This window comes from Camarhynchus parvulus, chromosome 1 (genome assembly GCF_901933205.1).
Source record: "Camarhynchus parvulus chromosome 1, STF_HiC, whole genome shotgun sequence".
Classification (NCBI taxonomy): Eukaryota; Metazoa; Chordata; class Aves; order Passeriformes; family Thraupidae; genus Camarhynchus; species Camarhynchus parvulus.
The window spans coordinates 11,873,621-11,900,911 of NC_044571.1; the positions used below are offsets into that span (position 1 = coordinate 11,873,621).

Here is a 27,291-nt window from a genome sequence, read left to right on the forward strand (position 1 = left end):
CTGTTCTGACACCAAAGCATAATTCCAGTGTAACCTACTGTTTGTTTCTTACAAGTTGCCCTCATTGCCAACCCACAAAAGAGATAAATTGCTATATTCTGCAAAATCTAGTAACACATGCACTCAGTTTTGGAGCCTTCATTACCTCTGCAGCAGTAGGACACAATCATACCCGCCATCCACTACACTAGAAAAAGTGAAACACAATGCTTTCTTCAAGTATCAATTTCTCTTCATTCATCTATGCATAAATATCCTTACATTCAGAATTATCAGATGCTATTATGATAACGCTACTGTTTGCTGGATGATTTGCCCAGCACAGCCTTTGTAATTACAGAATATCTTTGCTGCCAACAAAGCACAGAAGTCTTCTGAGCAGAACTTAAATCATGAAATCCCAATGAATCGCAGAGTAAGTATGTATAATATACAGAGAAGGGAAAGTTTAGAAAGAAAAGTTCAGATACTCTGGTCACTGTTTGACTTTCATCAAGATAAAACCTAGTATCAGAAAGCAAAAGCTTAGCGTTCAGTATTGATTATTAAGATTTTTTTTGTCAACATCAATCTCATCAATGATATATCATACATCTCTGCACGGAATCAACATGTGTCTAATGTCTTTTCAATTAAATTATTAATGTCAACATGCCATCAACATTACCATCATACATTAACACATCAAATTCCTTCATACAATTTGAACAGAGGTTATGTTTGCTACTTACCTAACTGGGTCTCCTGAATTGTTAGCTTACTCTCCAAGGGGTGTAAAAGCTTTGGTGGTTTATCTGTTAGTGGCGCTAGAAAAGAAAGAAATTCACATATGTAGTGTTCTGATTATTATTGGATAGACTAAGACTTGGTTTTATACCTATTATTTCAAGAAGGCTTTGTTGTTTTCTTTTGTTTTAATAATGTTCATGCCTTCAGTAGCTGTAAATGTTTTTGCTTAGACAGTAACTATAGCACCAAAATTAAAGGCCCTTGTATTAAGAAAGTAATTTCTTTAAACCCCCACAAAAAACAAAGAAACAAAAAATCCACCAAAAAAAGCAACCAAGCAATAAAACAAAACCAACAAAAAACCCAAAACCAACCAAACAAAAAAACCCCAAACCAAAAATGCACTGACATTGCAATTTTATCTTTTGGTAAATATTATCCACAATTTCAGTTTGCTGTGATATTTAATTACTTTTCTGTAAGGTATAGCCATTAAAAGATAAATAATATAAGTTACTGTAAAACAATTTAGAATATTTGATGACGATTTTATTTGAAAGATATTCCCAACACTGAACTTTGTAAAGTGGAGTACTAGATATGTTTTCAAAATCCAAGGAATGGATACAATGAAATAATGTCAAGATTCCTAATACAATGGCTTCTCTTTTACCTTTTAGTCTACCCTGAAATAATATTAGTAGACTTTATGCAATCATGGAATAGAATGAGTTTTATAGTGGTCAAAAGTCTTCTGAAAGTTGTTGAAGTGTGTTCAAACTATGCATGTATATAAATCATCCTATTCTACTAAATATAACATCTGCTTACTTGATTCATAGAAGTGACATTGATTATTACTACATTTGTTGTTGTTAGCAAGTGTACTTTTTACTATGTCTAGAGATGAGTGCGTGCCATATGAAACAGAAAGAATTATTTTTTTCCCCGTTAATACTGGTAGTAAATATTCATGGGAAATTTCCAACTTTTGTAGTCACCTGCAACATTTTGATATTCTGCTTTTCAACATCAATTCATGCTTCAGTTTTTAACACAGATTATGGGCTGTCGCAGATTTAAAATACATTTGACATTTTGATATAGCTCTAGAATATTTGTTCCCTTCAACTTGTCAAAATCAATGCTCCTTTTCTTACTGACACACACACATACCCATATGTGTATGGGCTTAATCTACTAAACACACTTGTCTCCTGTCAGTGGAATAGCAGGAGAAGTTTATTTGCATTCTCTTCATTATGTTTCTTCTGGTCTTTTAAGTAAATTATCAATGTTCTTTAAAAGGTACAGCATTAATTTCAACTTTGCAACAATTAGAGAATGGAACCATTATCAGCTTGTGTTTCTGCTTTACAGACATTATTGTTTATATAATAAAAGCATAAACCCACTCAGTTGGTATCAGAGGTGTTAACCCATCAGACCTAGCAATGAATCAAAATTCAGTGGAGTGGTAAAACACATGTACTTGGTCCAAAAACCTCCTCTCAGTTCATTCTTCTTACAGCTCCTAGTCTCTATGGGAAATCATTCTGCACTACAGGCTTTGGAGAGAGCTGAAAGATTTTTGGCATTATCTCTGACTTTTCTTTACACCAATGCTAATTCTTTTTATCTGTTTTTCTCTCTCTATTTTTTTTTCCTTAAAGGCTAAAGTGGGTGGAAGGGAAAAGGATTCAAAATATATTTGCTTCTTAAACTGTAAAATTAGTCATTCCCATTTCTTAACTTCTCTTAAAGGCTCATAATTCATCAGCACATTGCCATTTTTTAAACATCCACTATGAATTTAAATTTAATTTTGCAATTCTGTCATTCTCAACTCAATTATTATTCATCAGATAATGTCTTCTGAGTCACTGTTTTTCTAAATCTGTTTTGAAACTGTGAGCAAAGTTCCCTCATTGTAAGTAAAGATATAGTAACTTGTGGAGTTAATATGAATGCAATGAATAAGTAGATTAAAACCAGCATTTTTTTCAGTTTAAGCAAAGATCAACACTACTTTTATGATCCCGTATCTCAGGTCTCTAAGAAGATTTCTACTTTTAAATTAAAAGGCCCAGGATGTGGAGATAAGTTATCCTTTAACAGAAGTATGAAGTTGTTATAAAATTAATGCCCAGTTTAATTTATGAGATTTGATATATAATTTAACAAATAAAATGAGACTGAAAATAATAAATTAGACCCATTAGATGCATCAGAATCACAGGAGCATGTAGGTGGAAGGATCCTTTGAAAGCTGAGTGACCCAACCTCCTGTTGGAAGCAAGTCCAATAGAGCAGGTTGTCAGGACCTCATCCAGTCACATTTTGAACATCTCTGTGGGTGCAGATTTCACCACCTTGGGTGTTCCAGCTGCCAACCACCCAGTGGCCCTGCACTGGACTTGGTTCTCTACATCAGTCTTTTTGAACAGCAAAAAGCTGAAAATTTCTCAGTGTCCCAGGTGTGGCCTCACAGATGCTGCAGGACTGGGAGGGATAACCGTCCTGAACATGCTGGCTAAAGTCTTGCCAAGAGCTGTGCAGTTGGGATTCACCAACTTATGTTCAATTTATTGTCCATCTGGGCTGACAACACCATTCATGCAAAGCTTTCTCGTAGTCAGTCAGTCCCAGGTTCTGCTCTGCTGCACAGGATTATTCCACTTCTAGACCAAGATGTTGCTTTTGCCTTTATTAGACTCCATGATTTTCTCCAACTTTTCAAGGCTTCCTGAAGGAGCATCTCTGTTCTCTACTTTGTCACCCATTCCTCCCATTTTGCTTAGAGTGCACTCTGTCCCATCCCCCAGGAGTACAAAACCTCCCTAATCAATGGTAAAACAAAGATTCAATAGAAGTTAATTGTGTCATATGCTTATTTTAAAGGGATAGTTACCAATGTTTGTAACCATAAGAGTTTATATTTAATAAGAAATGTAACTCTAAAAATTCTAAACTGGGGAAAGTATCCCAGAATTGTATTCCTTTAGATGTCTACCAATCTCACACACTTTTTTATGTCTGTCCTATAAGCAATCGCATTAGCCAGGGCCAACTCCTTCACCTGTCTAGAAAAGGAAAAATATCCTTGAGTACTCTGCATTCCAGAGCTTTAGACTGTAGGGAACTACTGTGAGTAGGAGTTATATAAGCAAGGAAAAGAATTTTAATAACTATATGTGCTTAAATATCAAATTTTCCAAGGTGATCTGAAACTTTTTCTCAGCCAAACAGGGCTTTTTAGTGTCTGTTATTTGATCCATTTCTTAGCCTGAAAATGTATGTAAATTTGTTCTGGCATATTAATTCCAGTGGACTGAGGCAGAGTTAAGAATTTCTCTAGCTACCTCTGCACCTCTCAAGTGTACACTCTCCATTATGGAGAGTCAACATTAATGGACAACACAGAGTTACTGCAATCTTCATTTAGTTTAGAAACTCTGGAGTAGACCTATGTATCTCCTACAAACTTTTTCATATCCTTAAAATCATGGGGAATGACTTCTTAACTAAGCCATGTAAGAGTCTGTTCAAAATCAATATTATTTTCAGACAGATATATTGAGCTACAGTTATCTACTAAATTGAACAGCAAAAGCATAATTTAATCTTTTCTTACTAAAATTTTACTAAATTAGCAAGAACCCAAGAAAATTTATAAAACTCACAACTACGTCTCGTCTCTTAAATAAGTTAAATACCTTTTATTCTTTTTTTATAAATAGATGCACAAAGGCAATAATTTTCGTGTCCTACAAAAATATCCATGATTTGAAAGCACTTCCTGTTCTGTACTGTATGCAGAGAACAAAAATCCTTTGAATATGTTCAAAAATATAAAGAGAAGATCCTCTTCCCACCAGGTAGTACTTATCAACATGGCTGTCACACAGGAGGAACAGAGTGCTCGGGTTCCTATTCTTGCATGAGGGAATTCTCAAGTCTCTTGGCAAGAATCTTAGTTCCTGGATATTATTATCTACTCATGCATGGATTCACTTTTCCCTTCCTCCCTCTTGGTTTTTTCTTTCTCTTTCCTTCTCACTTCTTTATTTTCCTTTTTGTTTTTCACCACCCTTGCACCACCCCTCCCTCCTCCACTGTCCACCCCCACCACTTTAGAATCAAGGAATCATTTTAATCAAAATTGGTATATTCGTCTTTAAAAACAATGGGGATTGATAGGTCAGTGCCTTTTAAAGGAAAGCTGTTTGATCATAAATCAAGTTTACAGCTCATCTTATGTTTGACTTCTGAACCATCATTGATGAATGGTTTGAAAACAAATATATGTCAAACTTGAAGTAAACTAAAGCTAAAAAATAAAAAGGTGAAGTAACCAATTCTGAAGATTTATTAAAAATTAATATACAACTTCAGAAATACCAGTCAGCTGCAGACATATTGATCCTGCTCAGAGAAAAAGTGGCTAAATTCACATACCATGGCTATCAGATTGGATGTACATTTAAAATATATTGAACCAATTTTCTGGCGGTAATGAAAGTGAGAGCCACCACAATCAGTCACCCTGCTGGAAAACAGCCAGAAGATAATATTTTTACATCAGCCACTGACTTCCATGCTCCTCTTCCTACGCTGCTGCTTCAGCTTTAGATGAATGTGGTCACATGATAGGTACATACACTTGCTCTGTGCAAAACACCATCATTTGGAGAGACCAGCCAACTGTTAGATTTTAACACATGCAATGAAGAAATCTTAATTCAACCTGTATATCAAAATAGCACTAATCTGGGCATCAAAATGGAGCTGCCTCAAAATGCACAAACTTAATAGTAGAAAAAAAATAATTTCAAAGATCTAGGTTTATGTGTGTTTTATGAAGTGCTCTCAGATTCTCCCTTGAAAATAACTACAAAAGGTTTTAATTTCTTAGAGGAAGACAGGGTTTTGTGGAAATATCTAAAAATCAGAAAGCCAGTTTATTGTCTGGACATTTCATTCCAGGCAAAAATTCACAGGAATAATTGCCTAACTTGTCCAGTCTGAGTTATATACATTTTAGAACATTTCTGGTTCAAAAGTTTTATTGAAGTAAAAACTACATTTTGAGGATGAAAATACTTCTGATCTTTCTGAGATTTGAGATAATGCAATGAGATTAAACCTCTTATGTTTATGAACTTAGACCATTTTAGAAAAAATGACTGATGTGTCCCTGGAAGACATTGTAACTATAGCACAGGATTAAATAGGGGGAAGAATTCATTGCTATGCAAAGGGAAAATATTCCTACACTTTGAAATCAAAGACATCAGAGACATGGAGTTCTTTTCATGAAGTCTGTGCTGTTTCTTTGAATTCAACCCACAGTTCAAAAAGACTCCATCTCTTGGTTTGTGTTTAGAAACTTAAGAGAATTCCTCATTTCCATGTACTTTCTTGCTAATTTTCTGAGCTTGTGTTTCTTTTTCTCCTATAGTTGTTGTGCCAACTTTGTCATAGACTGATAATTGTGAAGACAAGGTACTTCTGTCAGGGGAGGGGTATCTGAGGAGATTATAGAGGAGGTCTGACTGACTATAAAGCTGAACAAATTGGCCATGGAATCCGTGGCTTTCCCACCCCTGGAAGTGTTCAAGAACAGGCTGGATGGGGCCCTGAGCAACCTGGTCTAGTGGAAGGTGATCCTGTCCATGGCAGAAGGACTGAAACCAGATTATGTCTGAAGTCCCTTCCAGCCCAAACCATTCTACAATTCTGCAGCAGAGGCAGCACTGCTGCCTGCTCCACACGCTCTCAGAGCTGTCCTGGGCCTGGCTGTGAAGTGCATGGAGTGCACTCACCCTTCCAATTACCTCATCTGAACATTTATTCAAGCATTGCCAAGCATGATTTTCTTATGCCGACATCAGTGGAGAAGGTTTGAATCTAGAGTAAAACAATGAACTTGGGTTTAGATTGTTATTTTAAAGTGTCATGAGAGGACTCTGAAAATAAAGCACTGTCATTGGAAAGCCCTCAGTTATGAAAAGTTGGCATTGATCGCCATATTCAGGAATCATAAGTAATTATAATAATAGAAGGAAAACTCTAGCATTCCAGTTGATAATTGCAGTGCCATGAAAAACTCTGATGTATACTTTTATGTTTGGTTTCTTGGTTTTAATAGAAATGTCTGAAAAAGAAAATGCAGTAATGCCATAGCAGTAGTCTACAGTAGATTGCAATAAAATTATATCCAGCCTGAAGCTACAGTCTTGAAACATTAATCTACACAGTCACTGTCCAGATGAGTGTTCATACTGAAAACTCTGAGATTTCTGAGAGTAAATGTGAGCTGAGCAAAAAAAAAGTAATGCAATGCAAGGATGCTGGGTTTTTCCTTATTTCTCCATATATAGGTATAGTCCCATGTATTTGGACCTATCAATAGAGACATCAATACTTTTTAAAACTAAATATATGGCAAGGTCTTTCATAAGAGGGGAATTCTTTATACCTGCTTGAGATTTAACAACCTTAAATCTCTACTCTCAATTACATTCAGATTGGTTTTCATTCACAAGGGCATCATTCAAAGTCACATATGCCATGAATTGCACAGCAGCCCTGTAAGAATATCCTGCCTCGCTGTGTGCATGCTGAATCAAGCAGTTCAAACTGAGGGCAGATACATATAAGGACACTGAAGTTATGTGTGCAAAGCCATAGGCATATGACTGTAAATGAGCTGCCTAATGTGACTTCATTTCCACTATGACTGACTCAAGATCAGCTTTTATCTTCTGAAATGTTCCCATAAATCTTGCATTGCAAGACAAAAATGTCTCTCCTTTCAGTTTATGTCTTTCTCATTGTCTTCTCCTTACCACGCATTAAAAACCCACAACAACAAAACAATTCCCCACCCCTACTGCTTTGGGCATATAAATGAAAATTATTTTTATTTTTTACATATAATAATTTCTTCTGATTTTTTTGCAAACTGGCCATAATCTTAAGCATTTTTTCAAAAATAAAAAACCTTTATAGTCCTTTGAATAGAATATCAGCTCTTCCTAAAAGAAAGCGCCGAAACAGCTAAACTTGCATTCAGTAAAGAGGTTGCAAAAGTTTTCATTATGCATATTGAGAAGAAACAGTACTAAAATGAAATATAAAAGGTGGGAAGAATATTTCCAAGAAGCCTTTTAAAATGTTTTAAGCCTGTGAGTCCCCTGAGATTAACAACACACTAAATACTGGAGAAGAGTAAATGAAGCCAGATGTTGGGGTTTTCATTATCTGCTCATCTCTAATTGAATCTGATGTGACACTTATGCTATCCCTATGACTTCAGAGGAGATGTTAGTTTTCTTGAACACACAGTGACATTTCCCAGAGATCATCTCCATGGAAAAAGTACAAATAATCAAAAGGTTGCCATGGCAGATGTTAATGCAGTCTTGAAATACAAAAGAACAAAAGAATATATGTAGTTAAACAATTGAGTGAAATATCAGCCTAATATCTTGAGATGCTCTTGGTCTCTTTTCTGTGTGGCAGATTTGGGATTGATATATTGATTTTATGAATAAAAAGGGCTTTTTTTATAAAGCAAAGCTTTAATTTCAAAATTTTTTTTTTTAATTATAGTGGCGGGATTCCCCATCTTCCACAAAAAAACCAAACAAAAAAGAGACCCATAGTACAGAAAGCCAAATATAAATATTTAAATATCTAAAATTATCCAAAATATTTTTTCTCCTTTGCCTGTAGTTTCTCTACACTACACTGTTTTTGTACAAAACTGATTCCTATAGCAAGATAATGGAAATGAGATTTCCTATGTAGGTTTATGAAAAGGATGTCATGCTAAAGCCTGGTCTACCTGCATGGTCTGTTAAATTTTTCCCTTCACTTGGGTCTTAGAGGTATCAGATCATCTGGGAAAAAAAAAAGCATGTTGTTGCTACAAAAAGTCAGACTATATATTATCAGAGCATTTTTTTGAAAATAAAATCTCTTGTTAGAAAATAATTAAATGATGTATCAAGGAGCATTTCCACCAGCAGCTCCTCTGATGTTTCAGCCTAATGAAGCAGCTCACCAGCGTGTCATTCAGCAGCTATGCAGTGGGAGCCTGTAAGGGAATCTGCTCCTGTACCTACATGTTAGCTCATGCCTTTGTTTAGAAGAATCTTTAGGGAAGTGGCGTGTTTATAACTCTTGTGTAAGGCTTGTGAAACAAATAGAAACACACAGTAGCCTCCAGTGAGGCCACCTGAAAAGATGTCATATTCATGAAGCAAAACAAATTTATATAAATTATAATGATTTAGGCAAACTTATTAGAAAAGCCAGACTAAAAAATTATCATCAAGCAAGCATTCTGCATCACACCATTAAAATTTCTCTGCATATCATCCTAGATTCTAGGATGATTCATTCCAGAATGAATGAAGGATTCATCCTTCTCATATCATTACCCTAACCTGTTCTCCTTCCTTTTTTCTCTTGGTGAAAACACAGAAAATATGGGGATGGAAGTATCATAAGGTTATAGCTCCTGTGACGAGAAGAAACACATATTTTTAACAATTACTCCATAATTCTTTCCAGATGACCCCAAGAATCTCTCATTTATATAGTCCAGTTATCAGTGGTACCCACATTATCTTGTTCAGCCCTACCTTCACACTTGTCATTGAATTTAAGTAAGTATTTACTATTATTTCTTGTCCTCAATATTTTCACAATCATTAAAACTTCCCCCTGAAATTTAGCAATAGTTTCCTTTTTTTTTTTTTGGCTATTATTTGTGTACCCTGTCTCAGATTTAGAGTTCAAACCCAAGGAATGGAGTGTGTTTTAGAATCATTTGAATCATAAAGAAACCTGGAAAAGATCTTTAAGATCATCAAGTCCAATTACTAATCCAGCACTGTGCAATCCAATAAACCATGCCCCCAGGTGTCACATCTACAGGTCTTTTAAGTGCCTCCTGTTCCAATGCCTGTTCTGTGGACCCCCTCCAGCCCCTCAATCCCTGTAGTGAGAGGCCCAAAACTGGACACAGGATCTGAGGTGTGGCCTCACCAGTGCCGAGCACAGGGGACAATCCCTGCCCTGGTCCTGCTGCCACACTATTGCTGATCCAGGCCAGGTGCCATTGGCCTTCCTGGCACCCTGGGCACACCTTGATCATGTTCAGCTGCTGTTGAACAGCATCTCCAGGTTTTTTTCCACCAGGAAGATTTTTCAGCCACAATTTAAAGTACCCCATTGAAGGTAGCATCAGTAGAAGAATGATTTTAGGAAATGAATGGTAATATTGGGAAACTTGTTCCTGCCTTGCTTTTATTATTTCTTCCTTTTTTTTGGAGTTAGGGAAGACAGTTCTTGGATATACACTAGCTCATGACCTTTGAAGACAAATTCTAGATACACTATTTTTTTTTTTAATAATTAAATCTGATATAAATCTGCTGATAATGCTGACATTTCAAAGTAAGATTGCTCAGCCTCTGAGGAGGACTTGTAAAGTGAAGAGGACCCTATGCACCCTGACCACTTCAAGTCTTCCAGTGAGCTGACATTTAAAGGCCTTGCAATTAAAGATTTTACATATTTCATAGAGTTTTCTCTTTCAGAATTTGTATTCAACCTTTTAATTCTGTTGCTCTATTTAAAAATCATCTGATTTAAAAGGTGACCTGTTCTAATTCTCTCTGTTCAGTTTCTGTCTTATACCTGTAAGATTAGAACAATTACTTTGTTCTCCAAGTAATTTCAGTGATTTAGTCTTCTGAATCTGTCTTTGGTCTGCTAGGAATTTGGACATACTGTCATTTCTTGTGACCTAAAAACTGAAAAAAAAATCCACTTTTATGAACAATAAGAAGACTTTTTCTTTTCTTTTTGTACTTCTCATTGAGTGCACATGTTTTTGTCTATCCGCTCAGGCAGCTTTTTTTCATCTACTCCATTGAGACAAGGGTATTGCTTCTAAGTTGGGAGATTTTGGACTGTAAGAAAGCAAATATCACTCCTAATCTTCAAGAAAGGCTAGAAGGAGCATCTTGGCAGCACAGGCTGGCCAGCCTTTCCTTGATCCCTAAGAAGATGATGGAACAAACAGTCCTGAAAAGCATTACCAAGATTAGTAAGAACAAGATGATGATTGAGAATAGTCAGCATGGATTTACAAAAGTAAAATTGTGCTTAACCCACCTGATAGCCTCTGGTGATGAGATGCTGGGCTCAGTGGACCTGCAGACAGCAGCTGATGCTGTTTATCTTGACTTAAGGAAGGTTTGAAAAGCTTTTGTCTCACTGACAAACTTGATGGATTTTGTATGTGGGTAGGGAGATGGGTTGACAACTGAGTGAATTGTTGGACTAAGAGGGCTGCAATGAGCAGCACAAAGCTTTTGGGGCAGCCTGTACCACTGGGATCAGTGCTGGTGAAGCACTCTAGTGATCTGGAAAATGGAGCACAAAACTGGGAAGAGTGGTTGATGACCAACAGGGCTCCTGCCACTCAGGGGGACCTTGACAGGCTGGAGGAATGGTCTGACTGACAGGAACCCCCTGAATATCAACAAGGTGAATTGCCAAGTCCTGTCCCAGGGGAGCAATATTCCCAAACTTCAATACAGGCCTGGAGGTGAGCAGCTGAAAAGCAGATGCTCATGGAAGGACCTTGGATTCATAGAACATAGGTTAGCTGTGAGCCAGCACCGAGCTCTTGCAGCACTGAAGACCAGCAGCACTCTGGGCTGCATCAAGCAGAGCATGGCCAGCAGGTTGAAGGGGATCCTTCCCCTTTTCTCAGCTGTGATGAGACACAATCTGGAGTGTTGGGCCTGGCTCAGGACTCTCCCACACAAGAGAGATATCGACATACAGGGATCAGGGCAGTGAAGGGCCACAGGGATGACAGAGGGATTGGAGCATTTCAGACAAGGAGAGACCAGGAGAACTTAGACTGCTCAGCTTGAAGAAGAGATTCCACAAAGGGATCTTGTCCGTGTCTTAAGAAACCATGATGGCTGAAGTCAAGATAACAGAACCATACTCTTCTCAGGGTAAGGGACAGGATAAGAGGCAATGGCACAGGGAAAAAAACCCAAAAACCAAAAAACACAGGAAATTCCACTTAAACATAAGAAAAATATTGTTCACTTCATAGATGATAACCCACAGGAACAGGTTGCCCAGAGATACTATATTGTCTCCAGTACTGGAGATTTAAAACCCAACTGGACACAACCCTCAGCAGCCTGCCCTCTCTGTCCCTATTCTGAGCAGATGATTGGAACAAAATATCTCTAGCAGGTCTCCACTTGTCATATGATTTTTAGCAAATATTTGTACTGTACAATCAGGTTTAGAAAGCCTGGAGAATTCCCTGGGTATCCTGAGTACTCAGTGTCTGTACCAGTGGGATGGGGGATATGCCATGCAAATTACACTGTAGAGCTCCAAAGTTGATCATACAGATTTTGTGCTTGGTTCTATACTGTGTGTACAGATCCTTCCATTGTAACAGTAGACACCATGGCACAGAGGACTTCAGGTTTGCATTATCTCTATACAAATCTTGTCTGAAGTCTCAGCTGTGCAGTTTTTGTTTCCATACCTTTTCTGGTTCTTAACATGGTAGGAAATCAGGGTATACCATAGGACATGAAAACCAAAAAAAGTTACACAGTCCATGTAAGGAGAAGGAGAAGAACATGCCTGACAACAATAATATCTGACACATATTGTCCATTTAATGTGCCAAGCTTTAAATAAAGCTCTGTCTACAAGCCCAGTATGGCAGATGTTATATTAGCACATATCATACGGTTACTTGGCAACAAACAGAGATTAGACATCATAAACATTTGGTCTGCAGAAGAGCTGGTGATTACACAACCATATTTAATGCTTGCTGCACAAAAATATCCACCCTGGTTGTGTATATACTGTGTGTAAAGCAAACTCCAAACTTTTTCAGCAAAGGGCCTAGTTAAATATGTTAGAATTTTCTAATCTCTTTCAGAGTTTGTCTACAAGGCACTATTCAGTGTCATGCAGAGGATCCCCATTAGAAAGGACATGTCTGTGCTAAAATACTCTATTTCAGAAGTTCAGTAATGTGTGCTGGTGAGCAAGGGAAGGGTGTACTGCAAACAAATCCATGCTGCTTCTAGTGTTTGAGCTCCATGCCACTGCACAGTACTTACTACAGCATGTCACTAGGGATTCAGGAGCCTTCAACCAGTTTCCAAAAATGGTGTAGATACTTAGGACCCCAACTGTCATGTCAGTCCTCAAAAACTTGTTATGGATCCCCTTTGTTTAATTCTTGTGCTTTTGTAAATCCTACTTGGTGCCACAATCCTTGTGTAAGTCTAGCAGCAGGAATCTAAATCCCCATAAAACAAGTGACTTGCATGTAAAGTTTTGTTGGTTTTTTTTTTTTTTTTTTTTTTTTTGAAAATGCAATTTTCTAGCAAGTTAAACTCTTTACAAATGGATAAGAAATCTGGGATGCAGAGTCTGTGTAGAAAGTAGCACCACAACCCATTTTGCCTACAAATACTCTTGGTTTCTGTTTATATGGCTGACTTTTCTCTGAATGCTCAAAGTACATTACATTCCATTCTAGTGAAAAGAGAAAATTAGCTGTCACCTCAAATGCAAGATTACAAAACCCCCCCAAACCTGTATGTAACCTTAAAATGTAGATCTGTAGAACTCCTACAAGAAATGTAGTTGTTTTTACAAGGAACTAGAGAAAGAAAAAGATCAAATCAGAAGTACATCAATTTTTGCAGATGACAAATAAAAATTGCAGAGAGAATAGGAAAACTTTGTTTACACGAGAAAATACTCATTCTTATATTAATTGAGAGATTGCGCCTCAGAAATATTTCATCCTTGTGTTCTGTTTTGATACCAAAGAACAAATTTTCTTTCCACAAACAGCTGTGTGTAGTAGCTATTATGTTACATGGCTCTGGGTCTTTTAAGGCGAGAAAATGCAAGTAAAAGATATTACCCAGCAGTAATAGCCATATCTTTTCTATGTAGTGCACTGACTGGGAATAGTCTGTCCAAAAGTCTGATATCTCCATTTAACACTTTTAAATTCTTAGTAGCAAAAAAAGTCCTATTAATATTTAGGCCATAAAGATTAGTACACAAGGCCTCCACAGGCAGGACAAGCAAGCTACTGTATCAGAGGAAGAAAAAAAGATCTCCTAAGTCAAATGAACAACAGATGATACCTTCTGCTCCTACATTACATTCATAGAGACATGCTGGGTTGGAAGGAATCTCTCAGATCATCTATTTCTACCACCCCTTCAACACAGCAGGGACACCTTCCACTAGACCAAGTTGCTCATAGCTGCATCCAACTCAACTTGGAGCACTTCTGGGAACAGGGCATCCACAACTTCTCTGGGCAACCTGCTCCAGTGTCTTGCCACCCCCACAGCAAACATAACGAGGTCTGTATTTTAATTACTAAAATATGCAGATGGATTTTCATGATTAGATGGAACTTCAAAATCACTGGATATCACATTACCATTGTACCCCACAGATATCTGGCATTTAGGAAAACTAGACAGATGTGTCTTATGTGTAAAGAGTCAAAAGACTTGTCAAAGTCTTGTCAACCATAATGAAAGTTGTAACATTTTCTTTCTGACTGAGTTACATCTCTGCTATATATAATTACAATATTTGTTGTTTTCTTCCATGCAACTTCTTCCAGAGAGGATCCAGAAATTATTGCCTCTGTCAGAGATTTAATTTACCTGTAACATTTGTTAGTGGTACACATGGAATATGTCTCTGGTATTGTATCATACACGATACAGGTAAGATGTCATAGGTTTTACTATTGCAAATAGGTTTCACCAGGATTTCAAAAGCTATCATGAGTCCTTTTCATGCCTGATTCATAATATATAATTCTGGGAAGAAACACTGAAAGTAGCAGATCAGTGACACTATTTTTCAAAAAAAAACCACAAAAAAGTAACTATTATCCTTTTTTTTTAAAGCCATTTGAGAAATCCCATGTTTATGGTGTTCTCTGCTTCCCTTCAGTTTTCCTTTTTGTCTAATAAATTCAGGTAAATCTCACTGTAGTTGTTCAGAGCTGATTACTGGGGAACATGCAGTAAAAGATGTAACAGGGAATGATACCTCAGCTAGGATGGTGGCAAGCTTAGTAGGCTCTAGGGCACTAACTTAAATTAATTATTGAGTGAAATAATCACAGATTGCTAATGTAGAGCCCATCACAATGGAGGTTTAGAAGATTGAAAAAGGACTCCAAAAAAAGGAAACTCGAGGGTACCTTCTGTGTAAGGACTATGCATCATGTGTATTCAGAGCTAAAAATTAAGAGAAAGGAAAGAAAATCACTCCAAATTCAATTTGCATTAGGAAGAATGGGGGGAACATGAAAACATCACACATTTCTAGTGAAATATCTGCTTGATGTATAAGTGCAACTTGCAGGACTTGGAGCTTTTCCCCTTATTATTGCTTCACTACTTATTCTGATAGAAGTGAATTTATCAAGTGTTGGTGGGGTCCCAAACCAATTCCATATGTATAACTTTATCCTTCATGCATATTGCAAAAATATTTATCAATATGCTACAGATTAGGTATTCTTCATCCAGACTCATGATAAATTTGAACTTAATATATTTTACTTGTGACAGCAACAGAAATATAAATAATTAAAATAATAAAAATTATGCTGAGCCAGATACATTTTTTCTGGGATTTCTTTCTGAGAGTATAATTCACTTTAAAGTATCAGGAATATTCAAACTATCAGAAATCGGCAAGCAAGAAATTGAAGGAATTTTTGGGGTGGAAGAACTCTGGAGCCATGGCATAGTCAAATTCCAGGAGAAGATCTCATACTAGGAAGCAAATGTGGAAAGCAAAAGAAGTCTCAGTGAATGTGTGTTCCTTGATATATTCCTATATTTTTTGCTCCTGCTTTCTTATTTTTTAAAGGGAAATTCAGGAAAGGAGAAGATTTACCCTTGGTACATATTTCAATTCAAACCAAACCATATTCACCAGAGAACAAAAAAAACCAAAAAAAAAACAAACAACAAAAAAAAAAAGAGTATATAGAAAATCATGATAGAAAATTGTCAAGTGTAATGTTGGACAGGTTTCAAAAACATATTTCATAAACAAATATTGTAAAGATATTAAAAGTAGGCTGCTTGAAATAAATGTTTTTGAAAAGAGTCACTGAAAAATTGTAAATTTTTCAATACCAGGAGCTCTATTCAAATATTAATCAGAATACCTCATCAACATGTGGATATTTCAAAAAGTTTCTAAGTGTGCACTTATTGTGTGAAATATCAGAATCGCAGCTAGGTGAGGCTGCAAAGAACTGCAACCTGGAGGTCATCTAGTCTAAAACCCCTGCTCAAAACAGGGCAAAATTACCAGCTCCTGTACTAGGAACCTTCAATAAAAGTTTGTTATATTAATAAATTTTAATCTTCCTTTTCATCTTGCTTATTTTCTTTGATAAAGATGTTGTGAATGAAGAAAGGAGGCTCCTTAGTTCCAATCCACTTCTGCTTTGCCCATGAGAGAGCAGCCTCATTCTGGAGTTCTGACATAGGCGCTCACGAGAGTGTGAAATTCTTCCAGACTCTTCTGAAACAGGTTTTTCACTGCTAAACTTTTTGCAAAGAAAATAAGGGCCAATTTCTTTGCCAAGTGTTGTCATTTTTTGAAAAAAACAGACTTACTAAAAGCTCCTGCAAGTGATAGCCAAGTTATTAATAGATGAGCATTGCCAGCGGACTCAGTAACATCTAAAATACGTTTTTAATCTCAAGAATTATTTCATACTATAGATTTTATTAATCAGCCTTAGAAAATGTTATGTTGATGTTAAGAACAATCAGATATTCTGAAATAGTTTCTAGTGCATGCAAGTATTTTATTATTGTAAATGCACCTTTAAGATGCACTTAATAAAATGATTTTTACCTCCTTTATAAGCATTCTACTCTTGTACTCTTCTGTATAAACTGTTGTCTGTATAGCATGCAGATATGTTTTAGCTTCTGTATTTCCCATCCTTCCCAGATATTTAAGTAGGTTTAATGTGCATTTCTTGTTATGTTTTGGACATTTGCAAATGGAAAAACCAGGAATTGAATATAGATTGCTATATACTTATACCAAAATAAATAAGAAATTTTTGATGGTCAGATGGGGTTAACAATGACAATGTCAAGTTTCTGTAACTGTGGGATAGCTAAAAGTTGGAACAATAAGTAGAGATATAAACACTGTCTTCTAAAGTAAGTGGGGCATTCATGGAAATATAACACACTCTCTATTATCTTCTGTCTATAAGCAGAAAAAAGTGCTGTTTTTGAGAAAATTATAATGGGCAAAACCCACACTGTCCTTCCTCTGTTGACAATTATTTGGTTATAGATAAAGTATTAAACTAATTATGTCAATAAAGTAATGTCTCAAATTATTCATTTTTCTTAAAGATTTTCTGCTGCTCAGCACTTTTGTCCATATTTTATATTCAACCATTGAACTTCTCAGCAGAAATAATTTCCACAGATTTTTAAATTGTATGAGAATTCAGGACCCACAGCTCTTTAGAGATGTAGATGACTTGCACTAAAATCACGAGCAGTGCTTACAAACTTAGTTTAGAGAGAGCAAGCTCTACCCCTGGGCAAGTTGGTCCAGTCTGAGACCAGTCTCACAATGTGCCAGCTGGTGCAAAACCAGTAGTCTTGTTCTTCTCTTTTATCTGTAGTTAACAGGTGCACTGGGAAAACTAATGCATCATCATGGAGCTCCTCTAAAATTGGTTGTTCCACTAGGAATGGAAGTTGTTTTTTTTAAATTTTATTTGATAGGCACCACTGGCTTAGATAGTTTGAAAAAAAATAAATTTAATTGCATATTAAATGAAAAATAAATACATAATTCTAAATTATTATGAAGAAAAACCATCAAGAGATCCCCGTTTCCCCAAACTGTGAACAATACAGGATATAAAACTTAAAGAAAAAAAAAAAGCTCACAATGTGGAAAGTGAGAATATAGGAAATACTATAGGTTTTATCCACAAATTTCTCTATCTTTTCATTCAAGTAATTAACATGATTAAGCACAGTTTTCCCATCTGATTTAATTAGCTGCAATCATACCAAACTATTGTAAGTGGGCATTCAAGATATATGACACATCTTTTCAAATACATGTACACTTATTGTGAAAATGAATGTAATAGTAGCACTCACTAGCCCAAGGCAATTACAATCACAAGAACTGCTTGTTTAGTAAAAGGTCACAATCTGATGTCTTGCATTTGCCTGAAATAGCCTTGTCACTCTACAAATTCTAACAGTGAAAACATATTTTCAACAATCATGATTTATTAATTTAACTTTAGAACTGATTCCATGTTCTTCTGAATATTTTAATAATGAAAATTTAAAGTATATCTTCTTGACAGAAATGATGGATTAAACATTTAAACTGCTTTTTATTTTTTTATTCAAGCAATTTATACATTTACCTATAGGCATACTGCTGAATAAAGTATACGCCAGTTTTAGGAAACACCAATACTCTGACCATGATAATTCCTTAATGCTGTGTGAATCACTGAGAACTTTTTAATGACCCTTTCCAAATTACATTAATCCTCAAGTTTCTTCCCACTGTCTCCTGATTAATTCACTTGCATTTTGCTAGAGGCAGCATGCATAAACTCTTTGCCTTCAGCTGGATGGCTTGGGAGGATGCTTTTGGTAAAGTTCACATTACATCAATCAAGGACGAGTGCTCTTCCTCTGTACAGCCATTCTGTGTCAGTGACCTGGCTCCTGAAGCCACAACTCTTTTCCAGAACCTCTTGCTTTCCCTTTTTCTTACCTGCACTGCAACACACTAGAGCTGCAGATAATGCAATGTAATTAGTCACTTTAATTTTTGCTGCTAGCAGTTCATCAAGCAGTATTTGGGAGAGGGAGGGGGATAGTATAGAAATGAAGAGAAATCTTAGGAGAGATTTTTAGGAAAATGAATACTTTTTTAACATCCTGTGTCTCAAGAAGGAAATGGAATGACAGTGAAGCCAGCTCTTGTTTGAAAAGCATGTGGAAAATGAAAATGCAAAATTTCCTTGGTTCACATAATGAATTAACCACAAAAAAACCTATGAAATATGCCAAATCTACTTGTGGGAGAAAAAAGAAGATAAAAAGAAGAAATAAATATGGAATTAATAATGCATCTATATTAAAGAATGGCTACTTGTGACAGATTTTCCCAACTCTGTAGTAACCATCAAATTTCTTAGGAGATGGTTACATTTCTTGTTTTTCTTTCCTTTTGATTTACTAATAGAAGCCAAATAATACATATAATGTAAAGATGTCATTATAAGCTTGTAGCAAAAAAACGCTGTGATGTAGGTTTTTATTGAAAAAAATATGTTTCTCTCTTGTTGACTACATGTAGAGGTGAAATATAATAAAAAATGCTGTCTTTAAACTAGGTATTCTTTACCAAAGCACAGTATGGATATTCAGAATGACAAAGAATCCTTGCAAATAAACAGAAGAGAAGAAAGTTAATACAATTAGACAATTTATAATCTAAATTAGAAAATCCACAGTTTATTGAATTATAATTCTATTGCCTTGAATAACCTCTCAGACAGTGACCTGTTTCATCTGTTTCACCTCCTACTTCATCTTTCTTTCCAGGCATATAATGAATATATTGAACAACACCTGCTTTCCTATGAAATCCTGTATAATTTTTTTTTTTATGAAAACACACAAGCTCCATTTTCCTCTGGAAAAACAATTTATTACTATCTGAAACACCTCTCTAGCTTGAAACCTAAATCTATTTAGCATTTAATACATAAAATTATTTATCTCGTGAACCAGACAAACAGCAAAATATATTAAACCACACAATTTAAAATTTCCCAGCTATTGACAAAATATGTCCCCTAGGAATTTTCATATAAAGGCATAGGCTTTTTCAGCAGCAAAATTAAACTTGGGTTTGGTTTACACGTATATTTTCTGAAACAGGACCAAGTTGCCATTAAACTAATATAAGTATCTAGTTTTCTTTATTTCTTTAAGACTGAAGTATTTATTGATTCACAGGCAGACACATTGCAGCTAATAATAGCCTTCTACCTCCCTCTATACATTCCTCCAAATAAAATTATAATAAGGAAAATTATTCAATCTTCTTATAAAAATTGGCAATGACATCTGAATGCATTATTACTTCCACAAAAAAAAAAAAAAAAACCTCACCTTTTTTCACAACATATATTCTTCTGCATAAGAATCTATAATATCTGTTTTACCTAAAAGAATATATTCAGTTCATGCATGACTTATAAAACCTTAGTTGTATTTTGAAAGTATTTATCTTGTTTAGACACCTGGGACAAACAGTGATTGGTGTCAATGTGCTTCTCATTCTTAAATATGTGTAGCAAATATTATAGGACTGTGTAAGCAAGAGCAACTTCGTGAGCAATACAGGAACATCAGAATAAAACTACATCAAGTAAGTTATTTATTCAAATTCTTGATGTGATATTCAAAGATCTAGTCTCATCTGGAATTGCTGCAAGGGGAACTAGTCAAAACTTTATTTATTTTAATTAAAATCAGTTGCAGTCTATCTACATTTGCAACCTTTCCTTAGTCATATATACTTTATTAATCTCAACATTCACAAGAATGTATATTAAGCTTGCATGTTTATTTACTCTTTCAAGTTAATCAGCAATTGGAGATGTGATTTCTCTAACTTCATGAAGCAATTCATCTAAGCACAAAGAAATCCTCCCCAAACAAATTTTTTGTACAATGAATATTATCAGATTAACCTCTCCTGCTAAGTAGACAGATTACAATCTTGAACATGGGCTTGCCTTTGTTCTGTTGCTCAGAGAAGAGAGACAGAACTGCCACTTTTGACCCTTGTCTTTTCTTCTTGGAGAGGGGAGGGGGCAAGGAAAAACCTCCTGTCTAATAATGTTGTCTTTTTCACTGAAATGCAAAAGCTTATCAGAGTGCTGCTTGTCGGTATTAAAACGTTGAACTTAATTTCATAGGTATTATGGATAGAAATGTCAAATGCAAATGTAAAAGTAAGTCAGAGCAAGTAAAGAACAGAACAACAAACAAAGGAGATCAAAATCCTAATGCAGATCCTGTTCGACATAAAACCCAATTCCATATTAACATTGATATTCACAGCAATGGCAGTGATGGAAAATGTCACCAAGACAAAAAATTCTTGGGGCACTCAGCTGTACATACCTTCATCTCCTTAGTAATAACCAAGTGGTTATATAAGGGAAAGGACTTGGGAATTGTTAACATCAGCAACTATCCCTGCCTGGTGTGCAGCCAGTGTGTTGGGTACAGGTGTTTTCAGTTTGGTTTTCTGGAGTTTTTTTTTAGTTTTATAGATAATTAAAAACCAGAAAAAACTATTTTAAAACCAAAATATATTAGGTAGACTTCAGGAGATCTGTTGCTTGAATGTAAGCCCTGTTTTTTCTTTAAAGAGACCCTATCTGAGGTTAGAGCATGAATGATACTTCAGACCAGACCAAACCAAACCAAACCAAACCAAACCAAACCAAACCAAACCAAACCAAACCAAACCAAACCAAACCAAACCAAACCAAACCAAACCAAACCAAACCAAACCAAACCAAACCAATCCAATACATTTAGTATCTGTTCTGGTAGCACACTTTCACTGGGGTGCTGGGGAAGCACAGACCAGAAATCACAGTGAAGATGTGCGCAGGCACAGACACAGCAGCTTTTTAATGAGACATTTTAAGGAAGGGTTATTACAAATAGGTCACTGCCTGGTTCTGAAAGATGGTTAAATATGAATTCTAATACATGGTTTTCTGCCATTGGCCACAGATCTTGAAATGCAGTCACTATACACAGGAACTCTCTGTCAGAATACTTAACAGGAATCTATAAAGATTTTCCCACTGCTCAGTATATATGATCATGTGTATATTTAACATGTGTATATATGTATATTCAAAAACACTTTTGCAAAGGCAGTTTGTGAATGTGCTTCTCATTCATAAATTCAACTAACTCAACTAACCCATTTTCTGAAGAACTGAAGGAGCAGAGGGATTTTAGAGTACTGCAACCACTCTGGATTAAGCCCCAAACAGGGGCTATGCTAACTTCCCAAGCTTGTGAAAGACACAAAGCAAATTTTTAAAATGTAATTTTTTTTCCCAAAGAAGATTACAGAAGTAAGGTTGAGAAACAAGGCTGCTTCAACATTTTTCTTTACAAATTTTCCTCTCTGAGTCACCAGCCCATGAAATAAATATGCTCCTAAAGAGTAAGAGTTCTTTTAGAAGAAAAGAAAGAACTTTCTCTCTCTTGTAATTCTCAAATAATATATGAAATGAATCAGAAGTAAGCAAAGCAACAAATGGAGTCACGCCTCTACCAGCCTGAAATCATAAATGCTGAAAATATTATGTGTTCTGATTCATCACAGTGAACTTCCCCAGGAATCTGAAAAAGGTCATTCAAATATTAAGCAACCCACTATTTCACTCAGCTAAAAGCACACTGTAGCTCTATGCTGTAATCCTAAAATGGCATCTCAGCTGCCAAGTGCCCCTGATGTGAGCAGTTGCAGCTTAACTAATGGTAAGCTGGTGACAGAGTTTCCTTCTCTACTGCCTGAACTGCAGCTAACTGTTATGAGAATGTCAGTGGTAAAAAGTCCTGGCAGGAATACCTTAGACATTTAAATGTGGAGAGTTATTTGCAATTAAGAGCTAGTAACTCTTAGGCTGAGGTGCACTTTCTCCCCCAAGGCCAGGAGAGTAAAACCTCTGATGCAGCAATCTCTTACAGGGTTCACTCCACACAAACTGCGCCCAGTCACCCCTGTATAAAGAGGAATTGAGCATGCTCTGGGCTAAGGGAGTTTGTTCCAAGTTTTGTAGAATTGCCATATTCATAAGTGACAATAGATGTCTGGGGCAGGCGCTGTACCCTGGTGTCCAACCTGAGTCCCACTGCCCTTTCTGCACATGGGTGTGTGAAAGCATCAGCTCCTTTCCAGCTTTCAGCAGGTCTGCTTGAAGGTGCTGGCCACACATCCTGAAGTGCCCTGTTGACCAGGCCGCATTGTCAGTTCCTGTCTTAGATAGAAGATTAATTTCTTATCACATTCACACCATATTAAGCTTTTGGAAGGTTACAGAGATGAGATCAAGTATTTTTAACTTGATGAGATGTTCTTCAGATCATTATGTCCTCATCAAAAAGCCAGAAAAAATTATACCGTCGTTCAGTTATCAACAGGTTGGGATAAAAACAATAGCAAATATCTTGATTTTAACTTCTTTGCTACTTTCAAATTTGCTCCCATATACTACATGGAGATCACATTCATTTAATTGGCTAATTAGTTGCAAGCAACCTCTGATCTTTGCTAAAGATTAAAAATACATTTGTTAATGAAATCTGTCTTGAATACAGCCTTTTGGAGAGATTCAGAATATCTAAAAGAAGAGCATTATGTTTTTATTAAGTTTACTGTGGAGACTGAATTTACGCACTTGTAACACTACTATGACCTATATTAAAGACAAACTGATAACCATTGCCATGGTAACCAAAGAGATTCAGAGATCTTATAAGAGTTTTCATGTGAGAATTTAAAAAATAACAACTCTACTTTCCTTTTTATTCCAAAAAGTCAATCAGCTCTAAGCAAACAATTATTTCATATACCTACATATATTTATAAATAAAGAAAAAAATATGAAAGTGTCTTGCAAAATTAATTATATCCATATGTGTAATACTAAAAAGTAGGTAGCTAGGTAAACTTTCCTTTGCAAGAAATCTATATTTTGCAATAAAATTAGAAAATTTGTTCTCTCAGTCCAATAGGAAGGTATTTATAATTAACTCAAAGCCATCTCCCACCACTGGTCTCATGTAGTTGATAACACATACATTATACATGATTTAAATGGTTGCACTTTTTGTCAGCAATTATATCAGCAGATTGCTTTTGTGGGTTTTTTTTTTTTGTTTTTTGTTTGTTTGTTTGGTTGGTTGGTTTGGTTCTTTGTTTTTGTTTTTTAATCACAAATCATCTAGGCACTCATTACCAAACCAAATTGGATGAAGATGTATCTTTGCTGCAAACACTTGGACTCCAATCACTTTGCTGCTTAATGTGATGCCAGTTGTGAAGAAGAAAATTTCAATAATTTGATGTAAAGTCGGTTAGCTCTATAAATCATGAAATTCATTATTTAACATTTCCTCTTGAAGCAACTTCAGACTGTCAGTTATGATAAATAAAGGAATAGACTGGTTCCAGCCTCTGTTTAACTTCAGACAATGTGTAAGCCATAAATATATTTTCAAAAATTCCTTTCTCCTCTGTACACTGTTCTAATATATATTCTGGAATCCACAAAGGTAATCTTTTTATAAAATCAGCAAAGGAACATATATTATTTATGAACCTGAGTATTTTTGCTAAAACCAACCCTGTATTTGTTATCTATCATACTTACAGCTGTAATAACAAACCTCCTGTAAAGTATCTGGAATGTATTGTATGCATGATATTTATATCTCATATAAAATTATCTATACTTACAAGTAAATGTGAAATATTCAGTTTCAATATTGTAAGCATCAAAGCATAAATATGTTAAAGCCCAAATGGATACATTCAATAAAAATTTCAGTGTCATGCAGTGGTTATAGGTTATCTTGTCAAATGACCATTAAATGCCTTGTTATTATGTTTAGGTAAGCAAGCTGAATTGAAAAAGCCAAGTTCCCTTGCATGACCACCCAATGTTCCAAATACTTGAATAGAATTAGAAAATAATTCTTTATATTTTCAATTTTTCCCCATTGCACTTGTGGTTCACGTAGAGTGAAAAGTTAGGGGGAAATGGTTCATCAAGTATTTCCACAGCTACGATGGAAAAGTGGTGGTTTAGAATAACATCCTATAAGCATTCAACAACCAACAAATATTTTAGATTTCTATTGAATCAGAATGATATCTGAACTCTGCAAAAGCACCATAGTGGTGACTTCTATACACACGATGACTTATGGAATGCAGATGAGTACAGACACTTTACTTTCTTTTTTTCCAAAGTCAATAGTATTAAAAATGTTGATAAAGGGAAAAAACATTCAACAACTCTGTTCCTGTACTTCAAGTTCTTCATACAGGTTAAAAATAAGAGCTGTTTCATTGATGTGGGCTTGATGACTTTTTAGATAGGCATGCTGTAGAATGATATGGTGAAAAGCGCAATGAAATGCTGAAGTATTAAGAAATTATGAGTCATTTAAAGAGTAATAGGCTGAAGTCACATTATCATATTTGGCAATTATACCTAGAGATTTCCTGCATTTTGCTTATAAAAAACTATTGCTGCATAACATCAGGAGTCTATACAATATAAATAGGCTCCTTATGTATTCATTAACTATCATATATGGAAGTAGAAATGAGAAGCTTTTAAAAACCTGACCATCTATAATTTTCTGTTAGAAACCCGAAGAGATTTCTCTCCATAGTAGTCATTGAGGATTAACCAGTTTTTGGTCTCATGGACCCCCAGTAAAAAGTCTCCCAGCTAACCAAATCATGATTGCCAAAGCAACCCTGGTCCACCTCAGAATACAAATTTCCAGGGCCTGTTTTCACTTTTGACAAGATTTATAGAACATTTTTTTCTTCTAAACTTGTCCCATCCATTTGTCTTGTACACATCTGACATTGCAAGAAGGGTCAGTGCTTGGCATGGACACTCAATCATGATGTCAGTGCCTAGGCCTTACTTTTGGGTGTAGGAACACCTGAACCAGCTGTTCAAATCAGCTATAGTCTGAACAGAACTGTCAATGCAAAGCCCAAAGTTAGTAAGATGCCTTCTTCTCAACACCTCTGCTAACAGAAATGAAACCTGTCTCCTAAGAATCCTTCTTTCTCATTCAAATTGTGGGCCCACAGTCCATACAAGCAAACTAACAAAGGTACACATGAAAGATGAAGGTTAACAAAAAGACTTCCCTTTAGTTTGGGGAAGTGTTACAAATACACAAAGAAAAGATAACTTATTTTCAGAAATGGGTGGACTCCAGTAAAAGTACCAAACATTCATTTTAAGAATGGGAGGATTTATCAGAGTATACATTCTGAAGTAGAGATATACTTGTGCTGAAAAGCAAAATATCCCTGAGTGGCTCAACACACTCTCAATGTGTTTGTGTACTATTGCTCTTTGGAAGTACTATACTAATTACCTAATGATTCTGAAGTATTTTAAAGTGCTATAGAAGAGCCAATTACCAGCATAGTTGTATTATTATGTTATGGGACAATTAAAATACACATCTATGCATGTTTTCCTCTGTTTAAAATTGCTTAGTGGGTTTATTTTCTGATTTGCAATAGAAAAATGACAGAAAATTGAAGTCCCTCTGAAAACCAGTGAACCCAGTTCTGTTCACAAATCTAATGATGATTTTCCTAAGATATTTGTTTAATCAGTTTGTTGTAACAGACATATTTGAAGGGGAGTGATATCTAATGTGCTATAAATGATACATAGTGATATACTATGTGCTCTATAAGGCTGAAATTACTACTACATTTGAAATTTTATTTGATAATAATGCTTATAATAAGAGTGAAAATTCATAGTTAGACCTATTTGCAGAATAATACATTCAGTATGTCATATTGTGTCTAAAAGTGATTACAGATGAGATAAAAGAGGACATCCTGATTCTAAATTCATTCCTGCTAGAATCAGATTCCCCACATGCTCCAATCATCATAAAAACATGTGTTATTAATTATTTTTTGCTATAATTCTTAATGCTATCAATGTCAATTCACTGCCATATTTTCTCTTAGCAAAATATCACTGCTATTGCACTCCTGATAGCGTGAAACCATCCTTGACCACATAATTTGTGGTATATAAACTGAGGTAAGACACATGTACTGAAGTATTTGAAAAATCAATGTTTTGCATTTATTGGGATGCTGCTGTCACAGTTGTCTAACCCAGGTGAAGGCACAGGACTGAGTGTGACTGGACAGTGTACAAAGATGTGTCTGTATGCAAGCTTTTGTCCAACCCAAACCAAACAGGATGTTTTTTGACTGTTATCACATGCACCAAACATTTGTAGTCTATAAAAGTCACTGTGGGACTTTCTGTGTAGAGGTCAAGCTACATAAATCTCCCAAATTCCCCCACCAAACCAAAATGTACTTTTACTATATTGATTTTAAATTTTAAACCAATTTTTGAAACTAGTTCTACTCATGAGCATTGCCCTCAGAGTTCAACTGAACAGCATCAGTATTAGAAACCTTAATCCTATTTTTAGACTATCATAAAGGTTATCAATCCACATATACTGCTATGACAAATTAATATTTTGTTTCTTA

The 27,291-nt window shown here is 35.6% G+C and overlaps 1 protein-coding gene across 1 annotated transcript in view; it reads right to left on the reverse strand.

The window, feature by feature from the left end:
• Window positions 1–27,291, reverse strand: part of IL1RAPL1 (interleukin 1 receptor accessory protein like 1) — a 683,803-nt gene that overhangs the window by 158,753 nt on the left and 497,759 nt on the right. The window contains exon 6 of the mRNA XM_030954108.1: window positions 732–806. Within this exon, the coding sequence (XP_030809968.1) occupies window positions 732–806 (75 nt within the window). The remainder of the gene's footprint in view (window positions 1–731; window positions 807–27,291) is intronic.